Below are 13,819 nucleotides of genomic sequence, written 5' to 3'. Positions count from 1 at the left end.
ATGGGTCTGTGTGCTTGTTCCTTTTAGTTAAACCATCCATATTCTAATCGGTTAACAATCAATGGAAATTGTGACGTTGTTAAGGTCTTCAGTAACTTCTGTGAATATAACAATGCGTCCATGTACTTGAATTACATAAGTAGGGTGTAACAAGAGATTTGTTAGATGGTATGGTGTGTTTTTGGTATAGTGAAAAGGTGTATATATATATATATATTTCAGTATGTATTCATTGGCAAAGCCCAGTTTTGCGCAGGTCACCTAGTGGAATATGTGATGGAAAACATTGCACAGCCAGCAGCAGATGGCAGTGTGAGTCTCCAAATATTTTATGTGATGCATGTTTTGAATGTGTACAGTTGCATAGACCATTTCAGCAAGAATTGTGTGTGTGTGTGTGTGTGTGTGTGTGGTGGTGATGTGTGTTCCAATGACGATGGAATGATGCAATGATGTTCAAAAGTCTGAACGCACTATGCCATGTAGTTAACATAGTCACTTCTGCAATGCTGTGATACCCTTGGATGGATGAGACCGTAGTAGGGGTGCACAATTAGCCTACCATAATTGGAATATGAACCGACGGAATTACCCAATTGCAAGAGCTACAAATAATCATGCACAATTGTGTCAGCTTTATGACTTTTATATTCATTTCATCCTTCTTGACTATCCTTGTGGTTGGTTGGTTAGTGGGTGTTAGAGAAACTGTTTAGTGAGCTTCACAGTTGGTCGGGTGCTATGCTTCTTGTGCAACTCTCAAATCAGGGGTCGCCATATCTGTCAGAAAAATAGCAATAATATATTTTCCCAAGTCGTCCAACCCTAGATTAGAGATTAGTTTCAGACTCACATCATGGCCTGCTGTGGTCACCGTCAACTGCCTGTGACTGTCGTTTGTAGGCTATGTGATAAAATAGATAGATAGATAGATAGATAGATACTTTATTGATCCCCAAGGGGAAATTCAAAATGTGGTAGGCTACTCGTACAGAAAATGCAAATAATTGATAAACGTCCAGATCTCCTGCACTTAGGAATAGGCTACTACTTTGAAAGCACACATTGAAGTCTTCTTAATGGCCACATGAGGGCACTCGAAATTAAAAACAAAGTTAGGATATTTTAATTGAAGCTTCGGCTGTAAATAATCCGTTACAGCGTGGAGTTAATATTGCCTAAGGACCAGCTGCGAATTTGATTAAAGTCGAGAAATGTATAGGCTACTGTGTTGTAAGACAACAAGATCTGCTGTCACGCCTTCGTGTTTGCTATTCTCTGATTGACAGCTTCAACGCCGCCCAATTGGAAGCAAAGGACAATCCTCATCCCCATGGCTTTCGGCAACCTAACGCAAACAAAAGTTGCAGTTGAGACAGTCAGCACATGGTAACGACGAGTGTTGGGTAGAGAGAGTAGATTTTTATATATTTTTTTTATATATCAGCTGTAATGGATGCCCTTAAGTCTGCAGGGAGGGCTATCATTCGTAGTCCGAGTATGGCCAAACAATCTTGGAATTCAGGAAAACACAAAAGTAAGTATCCTATATCTTGTGCCAATTGTTTCTCTCCTGTTCGATAGTCAACTTCTGAGAGTTGTGCAACGGTTGCCTGCGGGATCGTGTTTTACTATTTTGGCGTGCAGTTTGGTAGTTCTCCGCTGTTCAGCCATTCGAGCAAAGAAAACAATGTAGCCTAGCGAGACGTCAATTGTGCTGTGATTCGTTTTGAGGTCTCTTCAATATGCTGCTGTTTTAACCTCGAGATAACAGGGTGCAGTCGTTCTCTCAACTTTCACCGGCTACATAATATAAATTATGAAAGAGTTGTCGCCTATCAGAACAGAGCCCGAAACTTTAGTTACATTGTTGTTACCTGTTGGTAGGCCTGTGGGGTTCTTTAGTGAATCAAACAATCTGCTGTTGTGGTTTTACCTTCGGTTGCATCATGCAGTGTTTGACAGAAATAGGCTGATAACGTTAACTTAGATCATGTGCGGCGAAAGAAATGTGCCATATCTTGAGGTCAAGACAGCCCCTGAAAAGAGGCTCTAGAAAGCGGTCTTGAAAAGTTGGGCTACGTCGTGGTCCTGTTTACAGGTTGTAGCCTATTGCTCAGCCGGCAGATGTAGGGATAGACCGTTCTACATTTGACAGTTAACAATTTACACTATATCGGACAATATTCCCTAGGAAAAACATTCACAGTTAACCTTGCGATAGATTTTCTTCAGTGAAAGAGGGTTAGACTTGGCTGTAACAACAATAACAACAGGCCTTGTAGGTGGGCTGCTAAACAGTGATGTCCAGTCTTAGCCTACATATTGTCAAAGTAGTCTACTGAATACATCACTTAAAATATCAATTGATTAAACGTTATTTGCTTTCAAATGGACTGGTTGCCTATTTGTTTAGGCTAGCTCTGTGTGATTTGTTAAACTAACCTTTTGTTGCTCTACTGACCTACTTTCACAAATTCTCTGCCTTCTGTTAAACTCTGTGGACATTTACTCCACAAAAACGACAGGGAATGGAGACTATTGGCTACTTAACACAAATCCTGCAGATCAGCTGCCTTGTGTCAATGGATCCCAGTCTTACCTGACTTCATAAGCCTAACCAGATACATACAGTGGTCCTTGAACTGTATGATTATTCTGAACATAGGCTAGGCCTATAAAGTTGTATCATCATAAGCACAAAGAACACTTCTGAGATTCATCCGAGGGAAACAATGTAATTTGTCATCAACAATGATAATCTGCTAATTACAATTCATGCGGTGTAAGATCATCTCATATTTCTTCTAACACCTTCCAGTAAGCCACCGTTTTATGGACATCAGTCATTTTAATAGGTGGAAAATGTCTTTTCCCTCCGTTCAAAGTCATGCCAGCTCAGAAGATGAACCATATAGCTTGCGGCAAATGCATTGTAATGAGGAGTGGGCCAGGGAAGACTTTTATTGCATACTTCAGTCTGAATATTTACAGCCTGTGTGTGTGTGTGTGTGTGTGTGTGTGTGTGTGTGTGTGTGTGTGTGTGTGTGTGTGTGTGTGTGTGTGTGTGTGTGTGTGTGTGTGTGTGTGCGCACACTTAAATAAAGTCCATACTGAACATGGTGCCACAAGTATGGGTGACATACCTATGTGAGAACCTAGCAACCAGGGCTAATGTCCCTATGGTCCAGAGATTACTTAATTACATGGTTTTGGTCTCATTTTTTACATGCGGTCAGGAGTTGCGACTCGAGTTAAGCCCTTGTGTAAAAGCCTTTGTGATGGATTTTCATTTTGTAGTGAAAACTAAATGGCACACTGCATCTTAGTCAGAATACGTGTGTGAAGTATTCGACAGAGAGATTATGGTAGCCATCTGTGACAAATAGCCTTCTTTATTCCAGGGGACAGTGTGTGTACCAGTGCTAGTTTCGCCCTGTCTGACTTCTCAGCTGGAAAAGTGTTTGGTTGCCCAGCACTGGCATTTTGATCAAGGATAGATGATACAAAGCCTGGTCTAATGATGGAATGTCTACTTCAACTGTCCAAGGTTCTGTGAGCGAGCAATGTGCGCAAGCTACTGTTGCGGGTCTTAAATGTTGACTTACCATTTAAATTATTGCTTTCCTCTTCACAACATAATAGGACTTGAGTCTGTTGCTGATTTACAGATCAAGATGAGGAACAACATTGCATCATGATACAGCAGCTGCTCAAGCAGCAACAGCCTCTGGGATGTGGCAACTCCGATTCCTGCTGGGGCTGGCATTAATAGCTTAATACATTTATATTCACTTTAAAAATCCAAAAATATCTTTCAGGAATGGAAATGATGACTGCCATGACACATTAAATTACATTAATTCTCTCTAGCCCACCAACTGTTAAGTCAGTGGAAAAAAAGAAGGCTGTATGCATTAAAGATACATGAGTGACCATTTAAGTTGGTCTAATGGGTCTGCCCCAGTTTGCAAAAATTGTCTTTGCTTCTCACTTTTCCCAAAGGCCTCAAATTCCAAACTTCTTCAGCTAGTTATCTGGGGGGAAAGTACACACACGCACAAACACACACACACACACAAACAAACACATACACACAGACTCACTGCATGAAACCCACATGCTTTTCCCCATTCTTAAACTTTTGGCATGTGAAGAGGATGAGAGTATGCGAGTCAGGGATGGGAGGCCCCAGGTACCAGTGAGAGATGGCCCACGGTGGGAGAAAGTGAGTGGCTTTTCTCTGTGATGGAGGGCGCCTGCGCGTCCCACTAATCAGAATAATGGAGATTGCCTGTCAGCGTGGCCATGTTATTGCGCTGTTATGGGCTTTTTTGCAGAGTCGGAGGATCACCTCCAGACTGCCGTCTCGAGCGCTGAGGACAGTCATCAATAACGCTGGGAAAGATGTGTGCGTGTGTGTGCGCCGTGTGTGTGTGTGTGTGTGTGTGTGGTGATAGGGGTGGGGGGGGGTTGCATTTAGAAAATTATTCAGAATTTCCAGCCCTGTCCACAGTCTTAAATCACTTTTGGATGGTGTTGATTCAAGGCTATCGATCAACCTGGTGGTGATCGTCTAGCGTCTCTGCGCTGCTTGTCCTCCATTTACTGTCACTGTTGTTGTTCTGTGCTTCCTGCTCGCTCTCTTCCTCTCTCTCCCGCCATAATCTTATTTTAACCCTCATTTCTCCTGTGAGATGTTTGGGACGGGGTAGTCGTGCGTGCGTGCGTGCGTGCGTGCGTGCGTGCGTGCGTGCGTGCGTGCGTGTGTGCATCTTGAACACCTGATGCAGTAATTCATCTTACATTTTCGGAGGTGTCCCTCCACCCATCCCACTGGAATTCACAAACCACACTTCAGATTCCAGCTCCGAGCTGTGCTCGTAAAAATGAGAGAGAGAGAGAGAGAAAAGTTGAGTCTTGAGGATAGAGGAGGCTATGGCTATGTTATGATGCTTATCAAAGGCTTATCAGAGCTTTCCCCATGGATATTTCATAAGCATAGTTGTGGGTCATAGGTTGGGGTCAAGATGGGCTAGAGATATAAGGTGTACGCTTGTCCCCGGAGCTTCTCAGACTAAGCTTGTTTTTATGCTTGTTGTCACTGTTTTGTTCAGTATGCCAATGCAAAACAGGGCCCCTCTTATCAGTGTGTGTGTGTGTGTGAGTTCAAGAGCAAGGACATCTCTTGTCCTGATTTTACTTGATTCACCTGGAAACCTGAATATTTACATAGATGCCATCTGTATCTGTAACCACATCTAGTAAATATTTACATTCTCACGGCTTAGCAGATATCTATACATACTTGTGTAAATATGCAAAAGCAGTGCTTTACTGAACTTTGTCCCTCTGGACAGTTTTTGTTATCCTGTAGTCCATGTGCTTCTGGGGGGGGAAGGTTTACATTAGTAGGAGGTTGTTGATGTCCCATGTGTCACGACCTGATTTGCTCCACAGAGCTTCCGGAGAATTGGACAGACACAAGGGAGACCATCGTGGAGGGCATGACCTTTAACCTTAGGCACCTGGGGATGACCCTGGTGGACCAGCCGAAAGGCGAGGAGCTCTCGGCGGCAGCTGTCAAACGCATTGTCGCCACAGTGAGTTCTTGCTCTCTTGGTCTATTATTGTGTGAAAAGATTTCTTTCTCTGTCTATGTTTTGATGAATTTGAAATAGTATTTTTTTTTTTCTGAGCAGAATCCTTTGTATTATTCTTCTGTTGTGAACGCTGTCTTCTTTTTTAGGCCAAAGCAAGTGGAAAGAAACTCCAAAAAGTTGCTTTAAAGGTTTCACCTCAGGGAATTGTCCTATGTGACTATGCAACCAAACAGCTGATAGAGAATGTGTCTATATACAGGTGAGTCTCAACTTCTAGATACTTGAAGAGTCTCTTTGCTCTAACAAGTTTTGTTCTGTTTTCCATTCTTCCTTGCAAAATGCAGCAGATGAGTCAGGCTGAGAAAGATTCTTCATGACTGCTATAAAAAGCCTATCCAGCCTGAGCATATCCAATATCTTGCCCTTAAAGATGGCGTCTATGATTTGACTTTGGTTTTGTGATGTTTTAGGTCAACAGACAATACAGTTATACCTCTACCTCCTGTGCTCCTGAAGCACTCTGTTGATCGGCTACATTTGTTTTTGGCTTGGTCTAAACTGCTGCATTTGTTTTCAATTTGCAGAGCCATGACTGTGTACCAACCTGATTTTTTTTTGTCTTTTTCTGTCTTCTTCATGTAAACAGTACATGTAAATGCAATTACAGTTGATATGTACTGCCCCCCCCCCCCCCAACTGTAGTTATTTCCCTGCTCCATCTTGTCATGTGAGATTTAAGATCTCTCTCACTCCCTCTCGCTGTTTCTCTCTGTAAGCTCTCTCTCACTCACACACACACACAGAGACAGACGCACACACACACACACACTTTCTCTTTCTTTCTTACACACGGTCATACAACACAGATCACATATCCCAGCACATTTGCTCTCAGTGTTTTCTTGCCGAGGAGGAAGGACTGTCTCCGTGTTTTCTTGCCGAGGAGGAAGGACTGTTTCCCATAAATCTTTGCTGCTCACAGCTGGGTGGGCAGCGTGCGTGTTGTTGGACGTAATGTTGTCCACATTCTCCCTCTCTCCTCCCTCTCTCTCTCTCTCCCTCTCTCCCTCTCACACACAGACCTAGATTGCACATATGGACAGACTTAGAAGAATAACAACCCAAGCAAATTCCAGCAAGCCCCCACACCCTCTAAAAAATGTCAGGCCATTCACAATTTTAAAGGCAAAGCTTCCTGGCCTCTCTTATCCAGACTCAGTACATGTTCACTTATCAGTGCTAGATGTTGTTTGCTGTACTTGAATGTAGACCTATGTCTATGTTTGCACTTTACAGTGAAGCACTTTGGTGCGGCTCAGCCGTCTGTAAATCGTGCTATAGAAATAAACTTGACTTTGACTTTGACCTATGTGGACAATGGTGCATTTACTGGAAGGAAGAGTTCTGACATTTCTGTGACCTTTTTCTTTCTCTCCCTTACCCCTTTCCCCCCCTTTCCAGAATATCCTATTGCACCGCAGACAAGATGCAAGACAAGGTGTTTGCCTACATCGCCCAAAACCAACAGAACCAGACTCTGGAGTGCCATGCATTCCTATGCGCCAAAAGAAAAGTGGCAAGTGTTTTAATCTTTAAAAAAAAAAAAAAAAAAATCACCTGATTCATGATTCACATTTCAGACATTCTCTTAGTACAAGGTTGTTTGATTTGATTTGTCATGACTTGCCCAACTACACCTCTGCATACTGTACTGTAGGTCTTTGCTTTCCCCAGACACAAGTAGCACCGGCAGAGAAAGTTAGTAATAACAGGGTTGTGGTTGAAGATTCTCAAGAAGCATATGCCGTTAAACGCTTCTTTTGTAGCCTATGTACTGGAGGCCACCTTGGATGGAAGTGTGGGATACATTTGAGTATGATAAAGTATAGCATGATAATGTGATAAGAGGTTTTTTTGTGTGTGTATCAAGAAGCACTCAAGGAGCCATTTCTGTTTTGTACAGTTGAACTTTAGGTCACTTTTAGAGATGCACCGATTGCAATATTTTGGCCGATTCCGATTTCCGATTTTTCATAGAATTTGACCTGCCGATACCGATTTTAGCCGATTCCGATTTGCATCTTCTAACCACTTTACAGCACACAACAGGAGTTATTTTCTATCCTTTCTTTAATACAACATGTTAATATAGAAATGTAATCAACTTATCAATGGCTGGTAAAAAAAATGTGAATAGACAGATTCTTCTTCAAGTCTTCTTCAGCTGCAGTATTCCCAGTGTGGGACATTCATTTCACACACTACTAATAGAAATGTACTGTAGGACTACTATTTTTTTCTTCTCACATACAATATCCAACTGTAAATATCTTCAGAATACTGATAAGTGTATAACTGGAAAGTTTGATGTATAGGTGCTACATAGGCTGAGATGTTGGAAAATTACAAAAAACTAATTTTGAGATAACAGCCTTGAAACACAGCCAATGGCATGCATACTCAGTCTACTACACTCTTCTTTGAACTTTCGCGATTGCTTGCGGATACAAAGGAAGTGTCCATATTTGGATGGCATAACGTCATGCAGGAGAAACGCAGCTTTCCAACGACACCACACATAATATGTTTTGTATCACGGTCGCGGTAGTGTATGACATGTTAGAATGCTTACTTTTGGCGAATTTAGAAGAAACATACAGGCGTGAGTAGACAAAAGGTAATGAAATAAACCTCTAAATGTGTAAATCGGACTTTGTTGTTGTATTAGTGTGAAAGAATACATGCTAAGGTGGCAAACCGAAGCAAAACGATGTTTATTCCTGCCGTGGCTATGTTGCTGCTTGTTGACAGCGCTTGTGGTTCAGCTGTGAGCACGCAATTAGCGGCAAGGACGGGCGGTGATGTGCGCTGTTTACGTAACCTGAAGTGACAGCTTAGTAAATTCCACGCAATATGGCAAAGCACAGCGTTCGCTGCATAGAAAAACTCAGCATTAGCGCTTTATCCAGCCCTGAGTGTTAGCCTTTGCTAGCTTCATCAAACTTTGCTAACTCAGCTGTGTGATGTTGTTACAAGTAGGTGCGAGTGCATTTGACCGGCATAAAATCGGCATGTCTCAGACTGACCGGCCGGTCGCCGGTCGTGGCCGATCACGTCAAAATCGGCCGATTCTGATCGGCGGCCGAGCGATCGGTGCATCTCTAGTCACTTTGAATAAAAGTGTTGGAATAATGTTCACAAAATGATCACGTAACTGCATGAATAACTCCTTTTAATGTCTCTTCCCTGTAGGCTCAAGCGGTGACTCTCACTGTGGCTCAAGCCTTCAAAGTTGCTTTTGAGTTCTGGCAGGTGGCCAAAGAAGGTATCCAATTTTGTGCCGTCCCTGGGTTCTTTATTGTGCTCCAAATGTTGTTTGGTGGCAGGGATGAGAGCAGTTTGGTGGGGAAAGTGGATTTTGTTAATGGGGGAATAGAGGAGAATGGGGAATGTAATTATGGGGCTGATGCGCAGAGATGATGATGATGTGCCATCTGTCCTCGCTCCTCGCAGAGAAAGAGCAGCGGGTAAAGTCCAGCTCTGTCGAAGAAGTTACCGACAACGCCCAGACAGAGAAGCCCACCAGTTTACAGGGACCAGGTACAGTAGTTTGTGCACATTCACACTTTAAAACACTAATGCTGGGCAATCTATGCCAATCTAAGTCAATCTATGAGCCAAGTTCTAGTGCATGAACTAACGCCATTATGTGGCATGAGAGCTTTTATATGACCCACCGATGTCTGTGATTAGAATCTTCCTCATTGTATTAAAATGTGCAAATAGATTTTGTGTAGCTTTGTTAATGCAATGCAGGCTTTAGTTCAACTTAAGACTTTGCACATCATTTGAATGAGGGCCCTGTTTTTAATCTAAGTACATATGAACTCATGCATACCTCTTTTTATTTATTTTATGATGTTGAAGAAACAAGCAAACATGCATGTTCATTCTCTCCTTAATGTACAGATTCTCAGATTCCCTTCTGAGTCTATGCCTGAAAGCATCGATTGTGGCCAGAATGGGCAATCATTAGCTACAAAGAAAGCATGTTTATGTCTATATCTAACACTGTATGCATTTGTTTGTCATATTCATTTATAGTCAAATATGTTTATTGTTTTTTTTTGTAGATGTAGCTACAGGGAATCTGTTGGACTTTGATAGCTCCTGTAAGATTGTGGATGATGTTGACAATCGAAAAAACCTTGTGACTAACCTCAACAGGCCTGATAACAACAACACCATCTGGGTAAGACCATTGCCAGTCACATGTTTATTTTATTACCATTTCAAAATCATTTCCCAAAGAATTTGCCAACTGAGTTCAATAGAAATATAGCCTTGATTGTTCTCTTTGAAATCCTCTTTGGAGTAATAGTTTTGAAATATGAGCTGACTTCAAAAGAAAACTTGCATAAGATGTGTTTTCATCACTTGACAGGAAATTGATGATGGCTTGGATGAAGCGTTTTCAAGGTAAGAAGTTCATATAACTGTCAGTTAGTCTTTCTCAGGGGGAGTCCTCTCGGGCTGATACTGTTGTGCATCACTCTAACAAGACTAGGAGTGTTGGCAGACTCGGCCTTGTAAAACGAACAGCTTGGAAATGAGCTTGCACAGGAGAAAAAAATGTAAATGACCTGATTTCCAACATCTAATGCTTTTACTGAGGGGTGAGAACCGAGAGGGGGCTTGAATGTTACTATTTATCAAAGGCATCTCCTCAGTTGCAAAGTAATGATCTGAAGGAGAGTAAGTAAGAACACATTTCTAAGGATCTAAACACGAGGTTTAAGTATGCTATTGGTTTGACAGTTTCCACTTCATCATGGGATCTGTTGTCACATTGGCCACTTGATATGATACCCTTGAAAACATGGAAACAATTGTTAGTTTTAGTGATGTATTGAGTGACTGAGTGTGTTGTTGGTTTTATCAATGTACAGTATCAGATACGTTTTTTTTTTTAATACTTTTTTTTTTTTTTTTAAGTCGAATTGTTCAGTTAGTTAGTTGGGAATCTACTAGGTTACTGTTTGAAAAAGATATGGGTTGTTTTTAAACCATTTCTGCCACCTTTGGCCTTCTTTTTGTAGGTCGCCAAATTCACATGTAAGTCAGCAGCCTGTTGCCAATTTCCAGATGACAGTTTTACTGCCCACACTTGACTTAATTCATATGAAGGAGGGCCTGTGAATCATCTTGCCCTGGGGAAAACACCTTGGTTGTAGTATAGTGGCCACTGACCTCAGACTTTCTCTGAAAATGGCTTTGTTGACATGGCTTCCTACTTACTACCTCCTGTTTTAGCTTGAGAATATCTGGCTTGAAACATTGGATTCGGATAATTCATTTAAAAGGTTGTGTCATAGTCGGTTAAAAAAAAAAAAAAAAGACTTACCTTGTACACATGATAACAAACACGTTATACGCAGGGGGTCAGAACAGCCATCTGAGTTAAGAGAAGAGCTACAGTATTAGCTAATGCATTTTCAGAACAATGTGAAGTCTTCTAATTCGATGTAACAGTCTTCCTTGATGAACATATAATTGTTGCCGTTTGCATAATTTCTGGGTGAACTCATTAATGCTCTGCCACAGAGACGGATTAAGAAGCATCACCAAATTTCACAGTTCCACACAGTAAAGCCCCCCTCATACCAGTCTTTCTTTGTACCCCATAGCTGCAGTTTGGATAGCTTTCGGTCTTCTTCAGGTAACGTTGTGATTGTGTCCAGAATTTGTCAATCCCATAGTATTGCTCCCCCAGTCTCTGATACAAGCCTGTCATTCCCCTGCGTAGCCTCACCCCTCTCCTACCCCTTCTCCTCCTCACGCTGCCCTTCCCATAAACCCATGGAAAGGTGTCAGAACTCTGCCTGCCTTACTGGAAAACATGATGGTATAGAGCTGGTTTCCTGTACATGGATTAAGCCTCCTTGAGTAAAAAGCTTTTCTTCAATGGAAATCTCCACTGTTCTCTTTTAGTGCATTACTAAGCTTAATCCATACACAGGAAACCAGCCCGATAATGCTCTAGTCTAGTGGCACTCTTTTCCTGAGAGGAGACAAATATTAAGGCTATACGGTTATGGAACGGGTCCTTCTTCCTTTTCTTATCTAACATGCAGTAAGGCAGAGTTCAGCGCCACCCCACTTCCACCTTCATGACCTCATTCCCCTCCTCCTCAATCTAGCAAAGGGCAATGCCACAACGCCTCCAAAAAAACCCTGTTTGTCCTTAAACTGTAGTGCTTTTGACCTCATGCTCCTTGTTTGTTTGTCTTCTAGGTGTGTATGTGTCTGTGTTTGCATACCTTATCAGGACAGACAGACAGACAGGACAAAAAAACAGAGCAAACTGTAGAATCTCACGGCATCATTTGAACTGAAATGGTGTTGACGTTGTATTATGAATAAATACAGTTTTGGAGGGGTTTCAAAGTGACTTTTGGACTGAGTGAAAGCTAGTGTTCAGCTGAGAGTTGAACAGTGGTGGACTTTGACTTCCTTTCTTACAGTGTGTACAGATGACTAATAACAGCTAATACCACAAATAGCGTTACATTAATCTTTATCATTAGTCTCACACAGATACAATTACGTAGCTTTGAGCGATATTAACAACAAATCTTAACCATGTCAGTCCTACGTCTCGTCTAATCAAACAATGAAATAAATGTGAAGACTGTTGTACATACAGTAAATATTTACGCCGGTCACTTCAAGAAGACTGATCTCTCATGTCTCTCTTTATGGCGCCAGACTGGCAGAGGCTCGTACTAACCCCCAGGTCTTGGACATTGGGGTGACCCCTCTGGACTGGAACACGGACCCCGACTGGGACAAAGCCAATGGAAACCCCCCCAGGTCAGATGACCCGTTTGGGTTCTGAGAACCAGACCATGGCAAGGCACCCTGGAGATGAAAGCATTGATGGGAAGAGAGGTCACAGCATGTGACACCATCCTTGGAATGACCACCGCGAAGAATGACCGTGGATAGATGTCACTTTCCTTCTTTGATATCAACCAATGTAGAGCTTTGCTCACCATGCCAATATTATGTAGATGTTACTTTTAAAGCTGGACGACCTCAGTATTCATGCATTTTCTTGATTGAATGATTTTTACCCAAGGATCTTATTCTTGGTTTGAATAAGATGTATATACCACTTGTATTTAACTACATCAGTATTATTTAGATCTACATATATTTATCAGTTCTTTCATAGTCCATACTGTAGAGTAAAACAAATATGCTGTGATGATGACAGTTAGATAAGTATAAATGACAATCACTGACTAATCACTGATCGTAATGCCGTTATGAATGATAAGTATATGAAATGCTATATTTTTGTGTTTATTTTGTAATATCAAAACTTTAACACAACTGTAAAATTGAAAACAAGTGCTTCCCTCTCTCACAGAGAGGATTCTGCAACAGTTTGAATGACACATATCTGTATTATATTGATGACTAAATAAATATACAGTTTAATAATGATTGTTGTCTTTTTTTGCCTTAATTAACAACAATTAAGTTATATTTATTATTACTTGTAATGGTCCATGTGAACAGCAAGAGCTGAAACATGTCTGTTAAACAAAACAAAGTGAGGATGATCAACTGTCCCTTTAGAGCACATCTGGATTCACTCCTGTTAAAGGTGGTTATGCCGCCTATTGCCAAGAAAGAGACCAGTGAAATGACTGCTTGTCGGCCATTTTCAAACAAGAAAGAGAGGATGGAGCCTCTAGAAATTGTCCACTTACACCTGTGGGGGGCAGCACATTCACACTCAGCCTACATCTTCCCTTGAGCAGATAGACACTCACTGTCCACGGCAGTGATCTGTTACCAGTCTTCAAATGCCACAGTATACCGATGCACAGCTCCTAGCCCTTGAGCAGTTTATCCACTTTACAGTCTTTTTTTTTGTGCTGAGTGCTTTTGTGATATGTTTGTTTGTGTACATATTTGAGGGAGGCTGACTCATGTTTTGTGCGCCAAAATAGACTCAAAGACGATCATGTAACACTCTTAAGTACGGTATGAGAAGTGAAGGAAGAAATGTCGGGGTGGAGAAAGATACGACTTATGGATGGATTCAAGTATAGCAGTAATGTCACATACAATGGGCCACTCTGGAATGTCTCTAATGCTTTGAGTTTATGTGCACTCAATTTCCGTCAGGCCTAAAGCAGCCA

At 41.7% G+C, this 13,819-nt stretch overlaps 1 protein-coding gene across 2 annotated transcripts; it reads left to right on the top strand.

Moving 5' to 3' along the window:
- Positions 1–1,253: 1,253 nt before the first annotated feature.
- Positions 1,254–13,115, top strand: ldlrap1a (low density lipoprotein receptor adaptor protein 1a). 2 transcript variants are annotated; one of them, XM_062530234.1, is made up of 10 exons: positions 1,254–1,537; positions 5,461–5,603; positions 5,750–5,862; positions 7,065–7,179; positions 8,856–8,928; positions 9,117–9,203; positions 9,737–9,855; positions 10,048–10,082; positions 11,291–11,322; positions 12,372–13,115. In XM_062530234.1, the coding sequence occupies exons 1-10, from the start codon at positions 1,453–1,455 to the stop codon at positions 12,416–12,418; spliced, it is 849 nt and encodes a 282-aa protein (XP_062386218.1). In that variant the 5' UTR covers positions 1,254–1,452; the 3' UTR covers positions 12,419–13,115. The 2 variants fall into 2 exon arrangements, with proteins under 2 accessions (XP_062386218.1, XP_062386217.1); XM_062530233.1 differs by lacking the exon at positions 11,291–11,322 and having other exon boundaries at positions 1,289–1,537.
- The last annotated feature ends 704 nt before the right edge of the window (positions 13,116–13,819 follow it).

Source organism: Sardina pilchardus, chromosome 24 (genome assembly GCF_963854185.1).
Source record: "Sardina pilchardus chromosome 24, fSarPil1.1, whole genome shotgun sequence".
NCBI lineage: Eukaryota > Metazoa > Chordata > Actinopteri > Clupeiformes > Clupeidae > Sardina > Sardina pilchardus.
Note: the sequence above shows the minus strand (reverse complement) of the source record. Positions and strands in the feature narration are given on the sequence as shown.

What these genes read in the sequence shown, in the direction of transcription:
- ldlrap1a (XM_062530233.1), top strand. Translation starts at nt 1,453, where the DNA reads ATGGATGCCCTTAAGTCTGCAGGGAGGGCTATCATTCGTAGTCCGAGT. An exon ending in GAATTCAGGAAAACACAAAA is followed by an intron (nt 1,538 to 5,460) that starts GTAAGTATCCTA and finishes TTTGCTCCACAG; the next exon opens with AGCTTCCGGAGAATTGGACA. An exon ending in CTGGCAGGTGGCCAAAGAAG is followed by an intron (nt 8,929 to 9,116) that starts GTATCCAATTTT and finishes CGCTCCTCGCAG; the next exon opens with AGAAAGAGCAGCGGGTAAAG.